Genomic DNA, 22,723 nt, shown 5'->3' with positions numbered 1-22,723 from the left:
AAAGAATAATATAATTTAGACCTTAAGTGAATATTTTGACCTATCCATTCATGTTCTTAGTATATTGTTTCCCTTTAAATGTTCTAACTCTTTGGTATGAAAAAAACCGAAATATTAATCCTATACAAGCATGACAATATGACCTCTGTGTAAGTCAGAATGTTAAAAACAACTTTGTTTAATTTAATGTATTTACTATATGTATTTAATCAAGGCCTGCATTTGAAAAGTTGATACAAAGCTTCACAATATGGACACACATTTTAAGTTTAAAAACTCCCTCACTTTATCACCCCTTTCCAAATATTTTTCAAAGATTAGAAAATAATATTATTTTGTTAATTACTTAATGTCATTTTGAAAGGCCAATGGAAAAAGTATTTTTACATTCGTTTTCATTAATGCTTTAAAATGTTGTTTTACAGACACATGTTAGTTTGGGTCTTGTTGTTTGTATTTAATGTTTAAATTGTTGACATTGGTTAATCTTCATGTAACTATAGCATCTCAACACAGTGCAAATGCCAATGCACAAAACTACTACCCCAAATCAATTGTTGACATTAAAACATAATATAGCTGAGACCCAGCTTGTCATTAGCTGGTAATAATATTCTATCATAGATTTTGCCAGAGAAATACAGTTGGTGAAAAGTGTGCCAACTAACCCTGGTCTCACCTAGGCTGCAGTATAATAGGCTAATATAATAGCATGACATACTGTATATATGCTTATAATATAATAGTACAACAAGTATATAAAAAGTAATTTTAAAACAATATTTTAATTATAAAATAATTCAGATAAAACCAAGGTGAAACAATGTAGGCCTATGCTGTGTTTCTAAATAGAATTTTAGAAAGCACTTTATTTAATTACTAGCGTATGTTATGTGCCCCCCATTGTATTAAGATGGTCTCCGGTGCGTTTTACACGGTAGCCCATAAACCCTAGCAGCGTCCCTTTTGGTTGGTACGTTACATATATATATATATATATATATGTATATATACATATATATATGTGTACGTTCCTCACAGGAAGCTTACCGCGTCACCATCGGACGGAAATGTGGTCCGTGCATAGGGTCCATGCAGCCTCTGTCACGGGAGGCTAGGGTGCCGCCTAAAAGCGTGCCGAGTTATTGGATACGTGTTGTTGCTAGGGGCGTGGGCTGTGCCGTGAAATATTCTAGTTTTCCTAAACCTGGACGAGATTAAATACAGGAAGACAGCAGTCATATAAACTGCACGACAGATGAGCAGATGTATTTGACCTGAGGGAAACTGTGCCGCAGTGAGACATCTCTGATAATCGCTTCTATCCTGCACTCCCCGGGACTGTTAGGAGAGCACGGAGGATAGTTAAAGGAGCGACGCAAAGAAGCTGAGGTCGCACATCTCGGAACTCATTTTCACCCGGAACACCTGCTATTCATTTGCATCAAACGCTGGATGAGTGTTTACAGGGGATGACAGCTGCGCTCTTGGTCTTCCCGTGATGTGACTTTGCAGGGATTAGTGAGCGAAACAGCCTAAACATCCTCTGTTCACACAGGCTAGCGGTTTGTCTGCGGAACAAATCACATTATATAGTTTGCGCTGGAGCAGACCTTATACGATGTGGAGGGAACTGTGTTCGTGAGCTCATGTTGACCTGGCAATAACATTAGGTTTAACTTGAATAGCTCCGTGCTGTATTGCAGCAAGGTGGACCGGGGCGTGAGGTGGCAATGCGCGCATCCTCCGAGCTGGACATTTTGTGGGGGTGTTATGTTTCCTAAACACATTTGAAGCACAAGGCCATACATCCATCCTGTGCTGGCGAACTGCGTCACTGCATGCGAGTGTTGCAGGTAGGCAGTAAACTCTCTCACCGCCGGGAGAGGAGCATCATCTTCTCTGCACTATGTCTACGATAAGCGCTTAACAGAGCAACAGGGATGGATTCGGATTCGGCGCCACTGGGATCCACATTTTCCTCAGCACCCAATTTAGATTCGGACATTAATGCAAACGGCAGTAGGGCTATATATCAGAATGGGACGGACCACATTGTAAATAACATCCAAATGGCAGGCCTGCGAGGAGCCAGTGACCCCAGCGCATACCCCTCCACAGACTACCGCGCGCTGGTCCGCCAGAGGTTCATCAGGCGGAGTTTGTGGTTGTCAGACTCCGAGGAGCAGCAGCCGGTGGACACGCCGGAGCCTGTCAACAGCAGCCCGGTGCTGAACATTGACCTGAGGACCATCGTTGATAGGACTCGAACCCGGGTTCTGCAAGGAACCCGCCTGGACCTCCAGGAGACGTCCATCACGGAGAGCCAGGTGGGGAAGAAGGACAACCCCTCAGAGAGTGCAGATGAGGAGAAGAGACACCGGAGCGAAGCCGAGGCAAAGGTAGAGGTGGCGCCTTCGGACGTTTCAGGTAAAGCCGGAAGTGACGAGAACGAAGAGGAGCCAGGGATGAAGGCTGTGTCCACTTCACCTGGAGGGCGCTTTCTCAAGTTTGACATTGAGCTGGGAAGAGGGTCCTTCAAGACTGTCTATAAAGGTCTTGACACCGACACCTGGGTCGAAGTGGCATGGTGTGAACTCCAGGTGGGTTCATTCATCATTCAAGGCCAACATTACACTGATAGCACTTCGGGATTTGTCATCAAATATGAAGTGCATTACAAATGAAACCCATTATTATTATTATTATTATTATTATTATTATTATTATTATTATTATTATTATTATTATTATTATTATTATCATTATTATTATTATTATATGACTATTATCTCTAACAGCATTGTGTGGTTTGTTAAAAAACAACAATGAGCCCAAAAAGTAATTTTGCAGCCAAAGGTAACCCAAGATGTTTCTCTCAACAAAACAAAGGACTAGTTTAATGATACTGCTACTTAATCAATTCTAGGATTTTACAAACTCTCCGTCAGGAGTCTCTCAGGTAGTATACCAGTAAAGCGTCATATGCACCTTGCATGACAAAGTGACACTAACTTCTTACAGATGCCTCAAAATCCACCCGATAGAGTGAATGTGAATATTTGTCAGATTATCTGTCTATTTATTTGTATTTCTTGGCATGTATTGGTTGAAATTGTCTGCAGTTAGTTGTGTTTTTATTTTTCATTGATTTAAAGATTTGTATCAACATAATAGTTCTGTTCCATTGTTTTTTATACTCTGATATTGCTGAGGTACTATATGCTTTACAGCACCAGATGAGTTACTGCGTTTGTTTCCAACTGAGAAAAGGCATTATTCAGAGTAATGTTACAGGGCATAGTGAGGAGGAGGTGACTGTCAGTCATGTTCTCTTTGTCAGCACTCACTTTGCTCCAGCCTTTCCTCTCATAATTCCCACCCTTAATGTTTCTTTATCATGTAGTTTTGTGTTTATCAAAGACATTACAAGACTTTAATTTTCTAATTTTCAGCTGTATACTTCCTTGAGATATAACTAAATTAAATCAAAGTATTTCAGCCTTCACACCTTAACAGTGTTTAGCCCATTCACAGTGTTGCCAGGTAATCTTTTGACACTTTAATTAGTCATCATTTTAGCATGGAGCTAATACAAACATAGCAGTGACAGCTTACTGTATCACTAACTAATGTATCAACTTTTAGGATTTATATTTGCTAAGCTTTTACAGCCTGCATAGAGCAAATTACTACCAGGGAAACAACCCTGGGATTTGGTTCAGCCACTGTCAATAGTTCACATCTTCTATTAGTTGATATAATGGACAGTTGTCTAAGACTGAGTCATGCTAAAGCACTACTTTAAATATTGTGTTTACCAGTGATGTGCTCATGAGTTTCTTGGAAATAAGTCATTAAAACATCATTACATTTTCTCCCATCAAATATTGTTTTAATCAGACTTCGATTAGATGCGTTGTTTGAGTCAATGCGCTAGCTACCTGTGTATTGGAGCTCAACATACATTTATGAACTTCAGTCTATCTTAAAGTGACCATAATGAGGATACTGGTTGTGACTTTGAGACGCAGCCCTGCAGCAGTATTTTATAGGTTTGGTGCGGCTTGATAACGACCAGAGCTGATGCTTTTTTTTTTTGTCTTCCTACTGTTGCAGAACTCAGGTTCACCCCATCAGGCCCGGGGGAATAAGTAATCACAGCACAACTCAATAAGGTTTAGACACAGAATGAAATCACTATTACGTTGTGCTTATCTCACAGCTTTTTGTTGGCAACAACACAGGTCCAGATTCAAGTGAGGCTACGTGAAGTTCACCATTTTTTTGTATGCACATGTATATTATACATATAACGAGCATTATTTGCATGGGCAACTTCAATCAACCCTTGTTGGAATTAAGGAAATGTGTTCCTAAATGATTGTGCAAAAGGTGATGAATTGTCCTGGCTTCAACCCACATTTTAGCCTGGTTCCTCTCAGCTTTGAGTATACGTTTAGTATCCAAGTCTTTACGGGTAAGGCCCTAATGTTTTTTTAGAGTAACTATTTGCGTCTGAGCAGGTTTTTATGAGATTTAGTGATGATTCAACCATTCTGTCCCTCGAGATAAGGCCTTGCCCTGCAGAGCTTGTGTGCATCACTCACACAATGCTGCTGCAACTTAAATAGATATATAGATACTGTGTGTGTTTGAGGGTAAAACTAAGAATGAGACAGCAAAATACATAGATTTTCATTAAAAGTTTTATAAATCAGATTTAAAAAGACGCCAGTGCTTGTTGTGGAGCAGAACAACCTGCTGGACTTGTTACTTATTTATTCAATGAATGATTATTAAACAGCAATTTGTTACCCAAAGTGAGCAAATGATGCAACCTAATTCAGTAAACTGCCAAAACATTTCACCAGCTTGAGATCTGTGTCTCACTGTTGCACATTATTTGTCGTGTTTGATGGCTTAATTAAGAATACTAAAACTGGAGAGTGGAGAGTGAATCTTGCTGATGCAGCCCTCTGCACCAAGACAGAAAGAGAGAGGAGAGTGGTTCAGCTAAGGACAGCAAGATACACTCATAGTGTTTCATAGACAGCAATTCAAGAATACTATATTTATATTCATTTCAGCATTAGTCTCTTCATCAATCCACACTTATTGAGAAAAACCTGCTATTCATATATTGTTGTTCTATGCTTTTATTGTTCAAAATGAAGATTCTTTGTTGTGTGCCACACCCTGCTCAGACCTTCTCTCTGCCAAGAACCATTACTAACCTGTATACACTTCCTGTAAAATTGGACAATGTTACCAGAAAGATAGTTTTACTGTAATATATTTGTTATTAATGAGAATCACCATTATGAAAAGGGCTGAAGCAGGTGAGGCATATACTTCACGATGCCGCTCGTAATCGAGCATGTAATGCTGCACACTGCATAGGTCATTCAGTCCACACTGAATGAAATCTGATTCCCCAGCATCAGTCAACAATCAATGCGAAGTGATGTACAAGAGGTTATTGTTGAATTCCAGACATTTGAAATACTACATTCAACCTTATCGTTGCCATTAAAATGTGTGCATTGAGACAACAGGAAAAAAAATCCAGAGGTCATTCAGCATTTTGTGGAGGCTGAGGCCATTGGGTTGTATCTGCCATGCTGACTGGAGAGAACAGAAATGTAGGATGTTCGCCCGTCAGCTGTTTTACTATTTATACAGCGGTTCAGGGAAGGCAGGGGCCAACATATTGATCGAGTATACAAGGATTCACTCAGGCGTGTTACCCAAAGATACAATTTAAACTCTGAAGAATTGAACATTAACATTAATGATTATGTTCTTTTTTATGTCTTGTATTCTTTGATGGATGAGAAGGAATCTCCAGTGGCTGTTTAAAACTCTTATTGTTATTTTCTTATATTACTTTTTTATTTTTAACCAGCAGCAGATTTGACATTAACTGATTAAAAATACGTCATAATGAAATATAATCTTTTGTTTATCCGGCATGACAGATGTGTTTGTCTCTGTATCACACCACTCAGGATTTTACTCACAATGGGTGAGTTTATTGAGTCCTGTGTTTTACACACAGATCAAATTAAGTAGATGGTTCAGTCCTGCATGTTTACATACCAAAATGCCAATGCTGTGTTCACTCTTAACATGAGCCACAGGCATTTGTAACGGAGTGCCCACATCTGAAGGAATGGTACACTATTTAAAGAAGGTTTAAAGGGGATTTTTATCTTCCTTTACCTCTTGTCAGAATATTCGAAAAACACTGAAAACGACGATGATTCAGCACCTTCTTCCTCCCCCTCCACAACTTGTTCAATTTGGATAAATTAAACAGCACTGGAGCTTCTCCTACGATAAGGCTCTAGCATACTGACAAAAGTGAGTGGGTGAACCTAGAATTCATTATTTTACATTCAACATTTTTTTTTCGTAGGAACGGAAACTATCAAAAGTCGAGAGACAGAGGTTCAAAGAGGAGGCAGAGATGTTAAAGGCTCTCCAGCATCCCAACATCGTGCGATTTTATGACTTCTGGGAATCACCGGTTAAAGGGAAAAAATGTATCGTTCTGGTGACAGAGCTGATGACCTCAGGGACACTTAAAACGTAAGTCTATATTAAAACCCTTTTTTATAATTATTGAAGTCATGGTATGTTTTCCGTCTTAGCTCATGTGTGTCCTTTTCATCCTTATACCCATCAGTAGATCACTGATTGTAAGTTGCACATAATTAGTCTCCTAATATTAGTTCACCTTACAGTTTAATGACCATTGGATGGTCAACATCATGTGTATCAAGTTTTATACATATTGCCTTTATTTTTAGTCAATGTGGTTTGAACCCGAAAAGTATTTACCTGGTGACAACTTGAACATCTCCTTCGTCCCACAGGTATCTGAAGCGCTTTAAGGTGATGAAGCCTAAAGTTCTTAGGAGCTGGTGCAGGCAGATTCTCAAAGGCCTCCACTTCCTCCACACAAGGACCCCTCCAATCATCCACAGAGATCTGAAGTGTGACAACATCTTCATCACTGGTCCTACAGGCTCTGTCAAAATAGGCGATCTGGGCCTAGCGACACTGAAAAGGGCCTCTTTTGCTAAAAGTGTTATCGGTAAATCCTTGTCTTTATGAGAGATATATTTTAAACCTGCAGTAACTCTTTATGCCCTCTGCTCCAGTTGAAACATTATCACCTTTTAAAATGATATTGGAAATGATACAGAGCAACATTTGCATTCATTTGTTTTGACTCTGTTACCTGGAGTATGTAAGACCAACAACTCCTGAGGGAAATATCTGGCCCTTAAACTTTGATTGAACACGTTTTTTTAAAACAAAGATTAACATCAAATCAAAGTTTCAAAGTTGCATCCCAACAATTTTTCTCTTGTCTGTCTTGTGAGTGATTACTAAAAACAGCTGTGTTGGGTTTCAGTCCTTGACACTGATATTGATCCCTCTGAAATAGGATGCCACGCTTAAAACTGCATTTTACTTTATCATTTATCCGTGTTTTCTTGCATTATTCTCTAGGCACTCCTGAGTTCATGGCCCCAGAGATGTATGAGGAGCACTATGATGAGTCTGTGGATGTCTACGCCTTTGGGATGTGTATGCTGGAGATGGCCACCTCAGAATATCCCTACTCTGAGTGTCAAAATGCTGCTCAGATCTACCGAAAAGTCACCAGTGTAAGATCACATTTAAGACTGTCAAATTCTATTACAACTGCTTTAAGTCAGGATTAGCTGTCCTTAATGAAATACATAAATATCGACTGTTAATCTTGGAGAGATTTACAGGGTTTGCAGCCAATGATTGTTTTCACGATAAATAATCAAATGCTTTTTGATGGACTGAATAACCACACAATCTTTAACTTGTTAAAAATTGATGACACCTGCCCACATTTATTCATTGTTAAAGTACGTCTTGAAATCTCATTAAGAGTTATAAGTGAGATGTAGAAATGTTTGCTAACATAAGCTGCCAAAACTACTAGTCATCAAAGCAAGGGTGAATTTACATCTTAAGAATTACATTACATTATTTATTATATTTTCAGTGCATACACACATTTAGTCTGACCTTAACTAGCAAAAGTTAAATACTTTTTTATTTAAAAAATGACTCCGTCTTACACTTTGTATCCTTTCTCATTTAATTTCAACACTCATTTAATCTTTTCAGTGCCAAAGAAAACCTATTGTACCGCAGTAGATTTTTAATCCCCAGAGTCAAGATTCCAGGGAGAAATGGGTTTTGAATGTATGTTTTATTACCCTGCAGACAGCATGTTCTGTACTTCCTGGTATGTAGTCACACACTAAGGACTGCTATTTGTAATTTCTTGAGTTTATAAATGCTAATGCTAATGTTTGTATTGCAGGGGGTAAAACCTGCTAGCTACAGCAAAGTCAGTGACCCAGAAATCAAGGAAATAATCGGGGAATGTATCTGCCACAGATGGGAAGAAAGGTAAGGGGAGCTGGACCTTTGGCAGTGACGCATATTGTATATAGATAGAGGCTGACTTTTAACAAAACCCTGTGTTCTTTTGTTTCTGTTCCTGCTGTGTGACGTCAATACCATTATTTGGCTCTGGCCCAGTCAATGTTATTGTGTGTTATGCATCATTGATGTGAGGTCACTATCATCGTGGCCCGTAGCCCAGGGCAGTATCTGATGTTTGTTTGTTTCCTGCAGGTACTCCATCAAGGACCTCCTGAATCACGCCTTTTTTGCAGAGGATACAGGCGTGAGGGTAGAGCTTAATGAAGACGATGATGGCAAGAAAGCATCCATTGCCTTGAAGCTGTGGGTTGAGGATACAAAAAAGCTGAAGGGGAAGTACAAGGAAACTGGTGCCATCGAGTTTTCCTTTGACTTGGTTAATGAGGTCCCAGAGGTTGTTGCCCAAGAAATGGTAAACAAAATCTTTGAATTACCAAAAATAATCATTGTATTTTGATAAATATGCACAGAAAATAGTTGTAACGTGTATGCCATTGGGGGTATATAGGTGTACTAAACTAGAACAATCAGGAGATCTAAACAAAGGACTGATCCCTTTTGTCTTAAGACTTGTTTGGATATCGATTGACCTTTGCTTTTTCACCGGCCCTAACTCACTTTTCTGTCCCACAAACTTCATTTGTCGACTCTTTGAAAATACCAATTTTTTATTGACTGGCTTGTGTCTGTTGAAATTCATTGACACTTCAAAAATAGCTTCAATTCAGTGCGTAAGGAAGATGAAGCTGCAGGTAACCATAGCAACAATACTTCTTTGTTCTTCTAGGCACGGTGACACACAATGAGGGAGTGGAGGTAATTCAAAGAGATGCCTTTATATATCAGGACAACTTGTTGTGGATTATTAACTATGTAGTATCAATGCACTACAAAGGGTTCTTTATACAGAAGTGTCTTGACACAATTCTGGGCCCTTTTAGTTAGGTGTAATGTATCTGGTTTAGTGGTCATGTCAGTAATCATACGCTTGATGTAATTATTGATTAAAACTAAAGGCAACTGATCGGTTGATCTGTGCTCTCCCATGTAATGAATGTCAATTTGTTTATTGATTACATATGCTGTGGAATTACAACCTTAGTTTGTTCTTAGCTGCAGTGATCATCTAACCTGTGTCCTGTAGGTGGAATCAGGTTTTTTTCTGGACTGTGATGTAAAGATAGTTGGGAAGTCCATCCGGGACCGCGTGGCTTTCATTAAATGGAAAAGGGAGCGGACTGTCTCTCCAGCTGTGAAGAAGCCGCAGCCGAACCTCCTGACGGTGCTCGGACCCGCCGTGCCACAGGCAGCCACATTAGCTACGACAGATGGTGAGGAACAGGAGGTGGAGCAAAAGACTCTGGTCTGCACCGTGCCAGCCACCACGTCTTCCACATGTGAGAACCTGCAATCAGTAAAACACATGAACGTATCCTACATCATACAAACTCATGAATCCATTAACAGGACAGGACACACTGCTATGAATCGTTAAATTGGTATATTTGAAAGTAAATGAGACTGCAGCATCCGAGTAAAACCGATTAGTCATCATAAGACATCATCATCCAGCTTTTGAATTTTAATGAGATTTTCCCCCTGTCCTTTCCCTGTGTCCGTCCTTCCTGCAGAGGACGTTGTTGAGAAATGTAATGTTTTATTCACTCTGTTATTACAGCTGACAGCGGAGTGGGCCCTGCCATGCGATTAGATGATCTAAATAATCAGCAGAGTATCTTCAACCAATCGCTTCCAGAGCCCATCTCCACAGCTCAGATGATCTACAGTCCTCCTGCTCTGGTTGAGCCTCAACACCAGGGGCCATACCAGCAACCCACAGCACAGGCCTCTCAAGAAAGCTACACACAAACATCCTCTCAATTACACCAGGGGGCCTACCAGCAAACCACAGATCAGCTGCATTCTGGGGCCTATCATCAACCTGCAGCACAACTGCACCAGGGGCCTTATCAGTCTCAAACCGTGAGTGACAGCATTTCTAATTTCTCTGTGGAAACTTTCGTAACTTTTTTCATTGAAATCTTTGGAATTTTACACTGCAACAATTGCCTTGTATGTTATGACAACAGTGTGTTAGAAGGTCCTACCATGTCAGGCATTAAGGTTAGAAAACCCTCTCTCACTAAGACAATGAATAAAAGCCCCTCTCTATGTCCACCACAGGATCTAGCTTAACCAATAGCATAGAACTCAGCGCATGCCACAGGCTTCGTATCCTCTAACTCAGCCCATAATCCATCATTATTATCTTCTCAAATGCCCCCACATACACACTCACATCATGACTCAGCAAGTCATTTCAATTCACCTCTGCGTCCCCTGAGTTTACTGCCTCCCTCCTCCCTCCGTCTGAGCGCCACAGCCCCCACCGCCAATGAAAGGCTTGCATGTCTCTCCTCATGATGGTTAAGACAAAGGGAGGAGCATCTCTGTGACACAAAAATATACACTTTTTCTCCACATCTGCTAATTTATCTTCAGTCTCTAACCCCGGCTCACCCACATCTCCTACATACACTTTTCTTTTTCTTTTTGGCCCTATTCTCAAACAGTCAACCAGACCCAGTGACTTCCCCTTCACATCTTTCCCCACCCTCAAAATGGTGCTCCCACTGAGTTAATATGAGGGTGGATATCTCTTCTGATCCACTTTTCCATCACATCATCTTCTATCGCATTACTTGTTAAATTACACAAACATGACCGTGTACAGGGCCCAATGCATGTAAACCCCACTATATGTTTTCTGACAGACTATTTCGGATTCATCTACACCAGCCACTACTATGCACCAGAGTAGGCAGACAGCACAGAGCTTCCCAGCTGCATACCCCAATCCACAGCCACAGTTTACTGACCCACCCACCCAGGAGCAGGTACTGCATGCACCAACTGCGACAGGCCCTGGCAACAGCTTAAGTGAGACACAAAAAAGCAGAAGAAGAAGGCCAAACCTTGGAAGTCAACACTTGCCAACAGAGAGAATTGTCCCAAATGCTTGTTTGATATTTAGAGATACTGATTCTATCATCGGCATTCAGTGTCACCAGTTACAGATAGCCAACACATTTCAACATAGAGGAGATTATTGTGCTATTTAGTGGTACCAGCTATCTGAAAGCACACTATTTTGAGTTATATCTGCATGTGAGGTGGGTACAAACTGCATCTGATACCCGTTTTAAATTCCTCATCACATATTGTACAGTATTTGTTTGTGTGTGTATATGTCAATGTAAATGGTTTTACATTTGTTTCCTTCCTATTTGCCTTTACTCCATTTAGTGCAAACTTCAACAAGCTGCTGTCCTGCCCCAGGTATGGCAAACATTTATTTTAACTTAACTGTGCGCTACAGTACATACACTACAAACACCACAGAATAGTTGGATCAAATGAAGTCTGCCTGCCACGCAGCTCCCTTTTTTAAAGTGGAGCTTAGACTACAATTTCTTAAGTTTAATGCAGAAATCACTTTGTCACACAGCTTATACTCTCCATTGTTTTCGTAGCTGTTATCTGCTGAGCAGCCCACTCCTCACCTGAGTCCTGCTGACACACCTACCAGTTTTCCAGTCCTCCTTCCCCGCTCCTGCCCGTTGTCTACGCGTTGTAGAAGCATTAGCGCACAGTCACACATAAAGACCAGTGACCATCCCCTGCCATGGCGATATTTGCGTGAAAGTTCACCAAACTTCAAATTCCCACGATGCAAAGATGCAAATTTGCTTCGCTACAGGAAGCAATATTTTCATACCCTTGCTTGCATAGAATAAAAGCAAATGGGTGGCAAATGTAAATTATGTGTGAATTTGCTTAGAAACATCAAATTATGGTAGATAACTTGGTAGAAACATCTTACAGATGTTAGTAGGTCATACATAAAGGGCCTATCTGAATGTTATTTCTATCGACTGGTTGCCTTTGTTCATTTTTGATCATTTTCCATTCTTTCCCAGTTTTCCTCACCATATCCTGTTCAAATAGGGTGCCTCAAGCCCTCCTCCATCCCCCTTACTCCTCTGCCATGTGCCTACAGCAGCAGTGGCCCTCTTATGTCTAGCTCCCATTACTCACCCTTACTCCACCAACCCTCCCTTACTCTGACCTCTAACTCTGCCCTGTCCTCTCTCGGGTCCCCTCAGACCCCTCTGTCCACACCTCAGCACATGCCTAACTTTGCACTCCCTATTCCACTTTTAGCTATGTACATGTCCTCCGCAGTGCCTCAGCAGCAGGGCGGCCCTCTGACATCTCAGACAAACTTTATCTTCCATACCACCCATTCATTACCTCTCTCCCAGGTACAACCTATCCCATACCCTGCCCCCTACCCTGAGCAGGAATTGGCTCAGCCAATTGTTCAGGTGAATATTTAGCTTAGTTCTCACTGTTGTGGTTGGGCCATTGGAAATCTCTAATACTAAGGTAGCAATGTGTCTTGTTGATATAATGCATGCAGGGCTTGTGTTTAGGGATTTAGAGGTAAATATGAACCAGTTGTAATTTATTGATGAACAATTCCCTAAATGTGCTATTGTTTCCTGGTAAAGATGATTCCACCACAGGGTAATGTTGCCCTGATCCACCCTGGGTTGCCTGCTGTACAGACTCGTCTCTGGGAAAGTGGAGTAGATGCAGAAATGTCTACAGCTGTCCAAGACTTAACAAGTGCTCCTACAGTTTCAACTGCAGCCTCAATCTTAGGTCCAGCTCTAGTTGAAACGCAGTCCCAAACACAAACACCAGCTCTGGTCGCAGCACCAAACCAACCGCTTTCAGCATCATATCAAGCTGAAGTCATGCCTCAAACTATGGATCCAACCTTTGTTAATGACCCACTGTCAGTCCCAATACAAGTTCCGACGGCAGTGCAAACGATAGCCCCAGTTCAAGCACCAATTTCTGCGTCAGATCTCCCTTTTGAATCACCAAAAGACTTATCGAAAAGCTTAGCCCAAGCCCCTGTTGCAGCTTCTGTCCCAGCTGCAGTTCTGCAGCCTGCTGGCATCCAGACAGCAGGCTCAGTGTCTGAGAGTGCCAGCGTGGCCACAACTCAGCAAAACTTTGAGTCCACCTCTGCATCCGGCACCCTTCAACAAGAGTCCTGTCTAGAGGTGTGTATGTTTTTTGAGTGTAATATTGATCAATACACATATGCATATATACTTATTAAAACAGCATGTTTTATATATTCTTGCAAGAATCCCTTCTGTAGATAATGAAACTTCTACCAAGGTCTCCTAACTGTTTTGTACATGCACAATTCTCTGTCTTCAGGATGCGCTTCAAGACAAACCCATAGGTTTACCCAATTATGCCTATGACAGGTGTGTGTGTCAAGATTTTCACAGTTTTTTCAGCTATTAACAGATTCTATAGAACTTTGTGTGATGAAAATGCTGACACCGACATAGAGGTGGTAAAGTGTTAAACTTTTTATTTTATAGTTTTAACTCTGATGTGGCATCTGGTAAGGAAACAAGTGATGGCTATGACAGCTTGGCTAGTGGAGGGAAGGGGGACGGAAAACCCAGGAAGCATCACCGCAAGTCTGCCCGCACACGCTCCCGGCAAGAGAGGACCAGCAAACCCAAACTGAGCATGCTAAATGTGAGTCATGCTATCATTTTTGAAGTTATAGTTTTTTACAAATTGTGAGTTGTATGATTGTTAAGTGTATTTCCTGCCCACACAGGTTTGCAACACTGGTGATAAAATGGTTGAATGCCAGCTGGAGACACACAACCACAAAATGGTGACCTTTAAATTTGATCTGGATGGAGATGCTCCAGAGGAAATTGCCACTTACATGGTTAGTTGAAGCTTTTACAATTATTTGGTTATATTTATGACACTGTTTAACATATTTTAAATTGTATGCTTACAGGTAGAGAATGGGTTTATCTTACTGATAGAGAAAGAGATCTTCATTGACCAGCTAAAGGACATTGTGGATAAAGCTGAAGACATGCTGAATGAAGACATTGAGGGAGAAAGGGTCTCCGCCCTAAGTTGTAGTCCTGAACAATTCCAGATATTTGAAGGACTGGCAGGAGAGGTAAGAGGGACTATACTCGTCAACTTTTGTAACGCTTGACTTGTGCAATCTAAACAACTAAAAATGTCCTAAACTTTCATATTTTACAGCTTGATCATTACTGTCCTGGTAATTTAGCTACCTGAATCAGTATGCAAATATTAATTAATTTGAACGATTAGAATTGACTGCAAATATTATTTGGATTATATGTAGTTCTTTACTCCCTCAATCAGATATGGTTATAGACATTTAAATACAGAATGGCAAGAATAATATTGACTTAGCTCATTGTCATCTGTCTTTCTCTCTGCAGTATCAGCAGCCTGGAGCACATCAGCCTGTCTATCAGCAGAACGGTAAAACAATAATGCCCTTCATATTGTATCCATCTGCATGTCTTCATTTTGAATGTCACATTCACCTGGAAGAAAATAAGTGGAAATTGTTTGAACAATTCTTCACACAGGAAAGCGATGGTTCATAATTTGCCCCGTTGAGGAGACGCCCACATCCAGCCAGGAGACCCCGTCTGATGGGACTGTTACACAGTCTCCATGCAGTTCCACCACTACCCAGCCTGCTGACAGTGTCACTGCAAAACCCAGAGGTGACTTTGTTGCTACAGAGCGATTTCAGACAAAATATACAGCTTCATAGAACAATAGCACTACTTTGTGGCAGCTGGATGAATTGCAGCCTAAAGCTCTGGTGTGCAATAATAGCTTTTAAATAAAAGGTTACAAAAAAAAGTTGGTATATATTTACACTAATTGAAAGAATTTTCTCTCATCTTGATTGTTGTGTCCTGCAGAAGAAGGGTCGTCTTCCACAATGTCTGGTGGAAGTGGAGGCTTCACCTATGACGTCTATGGATTCTGTAGCCCTCCGATAATGTCCAACACAGACCCTCTTTTCTTAGCTACCCTGTCTCCCCCTGTTTCTGCTCCCCCGACCCTTCAGTCAGTGACATCAGGGGTGCCTGCTGGCAGCTCGGTGCAGCCCAGTGTTCATCATGCTCAGCCTGCCAAAGCACAAACTTTGCCCCCACATACGTCTTTCCCGATTGATGAGTCACGGGGATCCCCTTCGGAATCCGTCTCTCCAATTCATGCAACTCTGCAGATGCCCGACATGTCATACGCTGTTGCTATGGCTGACGAAGTGCCCTGCTGCCCTCTGGTTATGCCCTTATCTCTGGATGTGAGCGGTTTACAGGCTGTGCCTCTTCTCGCTCCACTTCCACTCCAGGAGCCATGTTCAGCCAAAGATCCTCCGTCTGTCTCCTATGCCTCGGCCGTACGCAGCGAGCGCCCACAGCAACCTGTGGTGCTTCACCAGCCTTTTTCCAGCGTGGGAGGAACCAAAATGTCCTCGGTACCCCAGAGCCCTGCGCCATCCCAGCACGGCGCAGGGCATGGTGAGTCAGATGGTGAAGGAAGGCTTGGCCGTGGAGGCTTTGTGGACAGCACTATAAAAACACTGGATGAGAAGCTGAGGAACCTGCTCTACCAGGAATATGCTCCCATGTATCCATCAGGCAGTGCTGCAGAGACCCCGGGCTCCTGCACCGAGTACATACAGTCTCCTCTGGGTCCAGATAGCGCCACAGGAGGGTCCGGAAACAACACGCCGGGGCCGATAGGGGAGGGCCGCTACAGGGTAGGAGAACAGCTAGTAAGTACAATCCACAGTGACTTGTTAAACTGAATGAAAATATAGAGTATTTTAGTTGCATAAAATACAAACACTTTCTAATTTAATCTACAGTAAGATCTCATGAGAAATATTTAGTTAGAGATCAACTAAAGATTGTGTCTACATTGACAGGTGTAATAAAAAAGTAATACATAGTTTTATCGTAATTAATAATTCCTTGTTTTGTTCATCTCTCACCTTAGCCTCAAATTCCAGAGAGAATGGATAGTTTAAGCACATTGAGTGACTCAGCTGTGTGTGGTATGTACAACACACACTAATCAATCTAACAACCTGCTATCATTAACTATTTGTTGATTTTGGCAGTGCCACGGTGATCATTGTTGTTGAAATGTTTGCAGCTTCCCTGTCAAGAAGACACGTTCCTCACTCCACCTCCTGCTCTGGAACAAGAGGCCGATTTAAAGTACGATTACGAGATTTTACTCATTTAAACACATTTAAACACAGTTGGTAACTTTGTCATATTGCTGAAAATATCACTATATCCTGAGAGAAGTTTCAGCAAATATGACAAAAAAGGTATTTAGCCAACTGTAGTTTTAAGGGGCAAGTATAATTGTGTTTTTAGATGAGTTCAACTGCATATGCTCTAACAGAAGCATTGCACAATGCCTTGTGTTTAGCTGATTTGCTCTTTTCTTTTTGCAGATCATCTCTGTTCCTCCTGAAGTAGCCAACAGACTAGATGTGAAGCGGAGGAGCTGGAGCAGCGCTGCCTCACCAGCACACCCTGTAGGGTACAGTGAGGACTACATCCAGGCTGAGGCCTTATCAGAATCCACCACAATTGGCCGTTTCTCTGTGGTTAGCACAGAAGATGACATGACTCAGAGGATGCGTTGCAGCCGATACTCTGCCCCGCCAGATTTCTACCTAGACACACCTCCATCAATGGCCAAGAGGGAAACTCTGCCTCGGGCCGTGACATCCAACTCTGTTGCTGTGGATGTCACGGTCCATGCTCGTTTCCTGTCCTCAGACTCAGGGGCTGAGAGCAGTCCTGCAAAGATGGCTCCTGCCACCCCGTCACAACATACTCGCTCTGAGCGCAGAGGAAGTGACCTCATGAAGAGGGCAGTGGCATTCCTCCGTCGCTCAGGGCGCAGCAGCAGTGTGCAGAGCTCTGACTCACCAAGCAGGCATGGAGGCATGCACGGCTCGGCCTATGCCAGCAGCGATAATGACTCAGAGATGGAGGACTCAGACATGAAGAGGGAACTACAGAGACTCAGGGAGAAGTGAGTATAGCCATAGTTGCTTTTGGCCTTATTAAATGTCTTTTCATGAAAATATGTAGTTATTTATCTTCAAGTGACCACTATGTTACCGCTTCCATCCCCTCAGACATCTGAGGGAGATCTCTGAGCTGCAGGCCAATCAGCGGGGGGAAGTGGAATTGCTGTATTGCCGGCTTGGCAAAGCTCCTCCTCCTGGCCTGGGTCTTTCTCATGATGCACCACCTGCGGGGCGTAGGAAGAAGTCCAACAAGCACAGACTGAAGCCTGGCAAACTTCTCAGCCCTCTAGTCCAACAATTTAGAAATGTCACAACCAAAAGTAGTGACTCAAGCAGAACAGGTGAGTCACTTTTCAGAATGTCAAAGATTGAATATTTACAGCACTGGCACAATGAGTATGCCATTCTGATGCCTGTGTGTGTGTGTTCAGTTGTTGCTACAGGTACAAGTGAACCCACAGTGAGCCTAAATGGCTCTCCAGCCAAAGGGTCTTTCCCCACTCAAGGGAGGGCTCGGTCATGCACTAGTCACCTTCCCAGCTCAACGCCAGAGCCTGTGCAGACTCAGCAGCCCTGTTCCCTCAAGGGCTCTTTGTCTTCTGATAATATTTACGGTGGACTACAAGGAGACGGCACTGGCACACAAGCTCCACCGGGACAAGGTGAGCACACAACCAAACATCTTAGCCTGACAGTCTTTACACAAATACAAGACTGTAAACATGTATATTCAACAGAGAATAAGTAACAAATACATGACTGTGGATTTTTACAATAAGGTTGGGTATTTCAGTGTGTGCTCTTCTTACCCTGTTATCTTCTCCCCTCTTTGATTATACTCCTCTACAGGCTGGTCTAATAACCCCCAAACTTCAGAGAGAGTGACCTATAAATCGAGTAGCAAGCCACGAGCTAGATTTCTCAGTGGGCCTGTGTCTTTGTCTATCTGTTTGTACCTCTTCTCTTCCCGCATAGCTTCATTTGTCTGTTTGTAATCATCATCCTTTATTTCTCTACTTTCAGCTTACTGATATATTTTTCTCTGTCTTTGCCAAATATTATGCAACACTGCCAGGTTTTTAACGCTTTGCCTCATCCTTACCACTTTCTTTTATCTTTTATCTTTTTCAAACCCATGAAAGTAAAAAAGTAAAGTAGAGATTTTGATGAACTAACTATAATATCTATATTATTATTATATATGTATTTATACTCACGGTTCCTGTTTAATTAACTATTACCCTTTTCAGAAGGTTTGGAAAATTAAGTTTAATTTGAATAAATAATTTGCATTATTTCACATTTCAAGTGTCTCATACTGATGCTATTTGAACAATTCAACTTTACCACCATCCATTACTAAGCAATAGACTTCTGCATGCACCCCAATCAGCCATAACATTTTTAATTTCTCATTGCTTCTTAACCTCTCCTTTTTATCTTTGTATCTCTCTAAAACTGATAATGCACATTGATAGGGATAATTCACTTGCATGATTTTGCTTATAAATGGACTCACTTATTTTAGGGGGCTGATTGCTTTGAATGTTACTTTGGTTTTTACTTTGGTTCTTTGTTTTGTGGCAGTATTGAGCATCTTTGTTTTGCACTGCATCTTGTTATTTAACATTACTAGTACCAGCTGATGGAAATGTAAATTTGTATAAAGTATTTTTGTGTTACAGGGACAACACTGAAGCGTCTGTGTCTCGGCAAAGAGCGTGGCAGCAGTACGTAAAATGACTGTGTCTTGCTAAAATGAGTTCAAAGGCGGGTTGATTTCAATCGGTTAAATTAACTCAACAACATGATTTCATGGTATGGGTGTATTTGTGTCTCTTCAGGATCTGGAGCTGGGCCAGGGGCTTTCAATCCATCCCAGCAGCCGCCTGCCGGTGCCACGCCTCCTTCTCATCAGCCGGTGACAGGACTGGCCCAAGCTCAGGCAAATAACAGCAACAACAAGACAGCCACATACACTGGCTTATCCATGAGTGCCAATGAAAACAACCTGTCTGAAGACCTGCAGCGGCTGATGGAGGACTGGGCCCAGGAGGTGCTTATCGTCACCCACAGGCCTGGTACCAAGTCTCTGAGCATCAGTGGGCAGCAGCTCTGGAATCAGGTTATGCATCGAACACATGGACAGCTGACAAGTGCTTCAGACGTGAGTCTCATGCTAGTTGTGCACCAGTTTGCTCTGCATTCATATAAAACAAAAATGATTAAAACATATTTTTAAAGTTAAGTTGATCATAGAGGTACAGTGGTAGTTGTGCATATACCCACAGTCTTTAGATAATGCAACCTGAAGTGGAGAACAAAACGCATTGACTAGGCGTTTTGATTAGTTTAGGATTATGGGAAATTACAATTATTTTTAAACTACTGTATATGTTAAAGGTCACCTATTATACTGTTTTTCATCAATATATTATAGGTCTCAGATATATACAAAACATGTCTCTGAAGTGTTTGGCTCCAAATACCTTGGTTGGTGATTGGCTAATGGTTACACAAGTCAAAAAAATCGTTATGACATCATAAAGTGGCCAAAATCTGATCAGCTCATTTTCAGACAGGTTTTTATATAAATGGATCAGGACAGAAAGAGAGCAAATCTTTTTTCCTGAAACTTTCAGAATCTCTTTACACACGTTGATGTATAAAACACATTAAAAAGTGGATTTTGCATAATAGGTGACCTTTAAGACAACACACAATGTAGTACTAGTTTGATTATATTTAGTTCATTACTCCCTGACACTGACAGTAATTACCCATTAGCTTTAGTAAATAGAAAAGTGTACAGTTTGGTCCTGGAAGTGTTACATGTAATGGGCAGCAATAACCTTTTCTAATTGATTGTATTTTATGACATGCAGTTAATCATTATTGTGAAATTCAAAATCGGCCCATTATCTGACCCTGTTAGGTATCATGGACAGCCACAGGTCCGGAGGCCTGCAGTGCTTCTCTGTCCTTGCCTGATAGCCCGGGGTCAACAATCATTAGCAGCCCCTCCACTGGGCCCCATGGCAGTTGTCAGCTTCGCTCTCCTGCTGCTTTCAGGGCCGTGTCCTCGCCTCTCTCTGTTAGCCAGTGGCCTGGGTTGCTCTTTCCTCTTCCTTCAGGAGCCTTTGCCTTTCCTGCTGTATGCTCATCCCAGGACGTCCCCAGCCCGACTTCAGCTCCATCATATCAGACGCCGGACCCAAAAGCCAGGACTCTGTAACCTAAGTAGCATTGTGTCTTCCAACTCCGTTACCAAAAATAAATCTCACTATAGTTCTAGTCAATCTTAAGTGCATATACTGTATATATATATATATATATATTTAACCAGCATGTGTATCATATGTACATACTCATATCCACTCTTGAGTTTAAAGTGATTTGGTTATTTCGTATCAACATACCTCATGTCCATATTGCAGTATATATCCTTAAGTGCAGTGTAATGGCAGTAGTACAGGTAAAGACGCCTAATAAAACCAATCAGGCTAAAAATATTACATTTTTGTCATAGCTTATTAATGTACCTTACCACTCATTAAATGTATACAATGAACTGTTCATTAATAGTACGTTTATATAAATAGTTCATGTTTTTTTGCTCAAATCACCTCTATGGTTGTGTGTATATGAATCATTGTGAGTCTGTACATAGCCTCTGTGTTTGTACAGATAACATCAGATAATCCATTGCTCGGTGCTGCAGATGTGTCTTAATGCAACACCTCATTAGCCACCATCATGCCGTCACTGTGAAGACTTGACATCCTGGTCACTAGGACCGGTTGCTTTACTCTGCTCTCAGTCCAAGGGTAGGTTTCATTCTTCATCGATGAAATGCTTCCAGCACAAGCGCTTGAAATATCTTTAAGAGATTTGAATGAACTTGAATTTTATCTTCAGGTGGAAAAACACCTGTGGGAGTGCCTTGAAATGAAGTTTGAGTTTTATGAAGAGAAGCATTTAGATTCAAAGCAGATACCAGATATTCTATATATGCTTTAACCTCCAAAGGTAATTGATGTGATTTGAATAATACATGTGGAATTTCACATCTAATTTAGCAACACAACATAAAAAAATACTTTTATCTGGTCATGTTGAGACATAAAATATCACAGATTGTAAAACTAAACCTTGTTCACTGAAGTAATTATTTGTGGGATTTGCTCTACAACCTTCCACCTCCTGCATGAATACACTGATATTCTGAATGTGCACAGGTTGATGTGGTTTGCTTCAAGAGGATGTTATAAAGAGAAACTAGCATTGAAACAATACAACAAGGAGGGCTGAAGGACTCAACCTTGAGTCAAAGTCATTGTCATGCCATACCTCTAATGCCGTCTGTCGCTTTACATATGGTTGCCTTTGTGGTTTTACAGAAATTATTTTGTGATTGGTTGTTGTCTGATACATATTGATGATATGATGATCTGAGAGGCTCATGAAGAATATGAATAGATGAGAAGCCACAACTGTTTGACATTTTATTATGACAATGCATAGGTTTTCTAGATGATGTTTATCCAACGCTAGCCTCACATGATCATCTTATAAAGCTAATTATGTATATGGCAGAATCAACTCAAAGATCTCCAACAAATATTACACTGTCATGCTTTAAGTTATTTCAATAGTGCTGCCTCAATCATCACTTTCACTTCCAATACTTAAAGCTCTTGTAAAACTTTTATTAGGAAAGCTACTGCTGAAGAATACCTTTGCCTAATTCATTAATGTCTCGCATATTAATATTAGACAGAGTATGGTTCAAGCTTGAGAAATACGGAAAACTACATTTCCCACAATGCTGTTCAGTAGGACTTTTGACATGATAAGGGTTATTTTGTATTTTTTGGAAGGACCTTTCCAGAGCCACATAATACAAAAGTACAAGCAGTGCTCTTCAGGATGAATAAACTGCAGTGTGATGATATTTTGTTTGAAAATGAATACATTGTCTTAAAGGTATAATTTCTTCCATGATGGTTTATGGATTATTATTATTTTCATGAAAACGTCTCCTATGCAGCTTTTTCTTTGTGCTTTTCACATGTATTTGATCTCTTTAATGCTTTCAAAGCAAGCTAGGTGTATGGTTCCTTTCGCCCACTGTATCATGTTTTCCAAAATCGGTACTATTTCACAAAAGCTGTATATACTTATATAATAAATTAATAT

At 41.1% G+C, this 22,723-nt stretch overlaps 1 protein-coding gene across 4 annotated transcripts; it reads left to right on the top strand.

The window, feature by feature from the left end:
* Positions 1–1,222: 1,222 nt before the first annotated feature.
* wnk2 (WNK lysine deficient protein kinase 2) lies at positions 1,223–22,722 on the top strand. Of its 4 annotated transcripts, none has more exons than XM_034083738.1 (27): positions 1,223–2,603; positions 6,422–6,594; positions 6,882–7,102; positions 7,525–7,682; positions 8,381–8,469; positions 8,698–8,917; positions 9,650–9,902; positions 10,184–10,488; positions 11,812–11,844; positions 12,831–12,893; positions 13,080–13,643; positions 13,807–13,856; positions 13,977–14,139; positions 14,225–14,341; positions 14,417–14,587; positions 14,883–14,925; positions 15,036–15,176; positions 15,381–16,243; positions 16,468–16,525; positions 16,627–16,691; positions 16,937–17,526; positions 17,633–17,865; positions 17,956–18,186; positions 18,374–18,472; positions 19,210–19,254; positions 19,369–19,691; positions 20,460–22,722. In XM_034083738.1, exons 1-27 carry the CDS (start codon positions 1,944–1,946, stop codon positions 20,757–20,759), a joined length of 6,231 nt encoding a protein of 2,076 aa, XP_033939629.1. In that variant the 5' UTR covers positions 1,223–1,943; the 3' UTR covers positions 20,760–22,722. The 4 variants fall into 4 exon arrangements, with proteins under 4 accessions (XP_033939629.1, XP_033939628.1, XP_033939627.1 ...); XM_034083737.1 differs by having other exon boundaries at positions 12,486–12,893; positions 18,374–18,448; XM_034083736.1 differs by having other exon boundaries at positions 12,486–12,893.
* Position 22,723: the final 1 nt, after the last annotated feature.

This window comes from Pseudochaenichthys georgianus, chromosome 5 (assembly GCF_902827115.2).
Source record: "Pseudochaenichthys georgianus chromosome 5, fPseGeo1.2, whole genome shotgun sequence".
In the NCBI taxonomy this organism is placed as follows: Eukaryota; Metazoa; Chordata; class Actinopteri; order Perciformes; family Channichthyidae; genus Pseudochaenichthys; species Pseudochaenichthys georgianus.
This window is presented reverse-complemented; position numbering and strand designations above follow the sequence as displayed.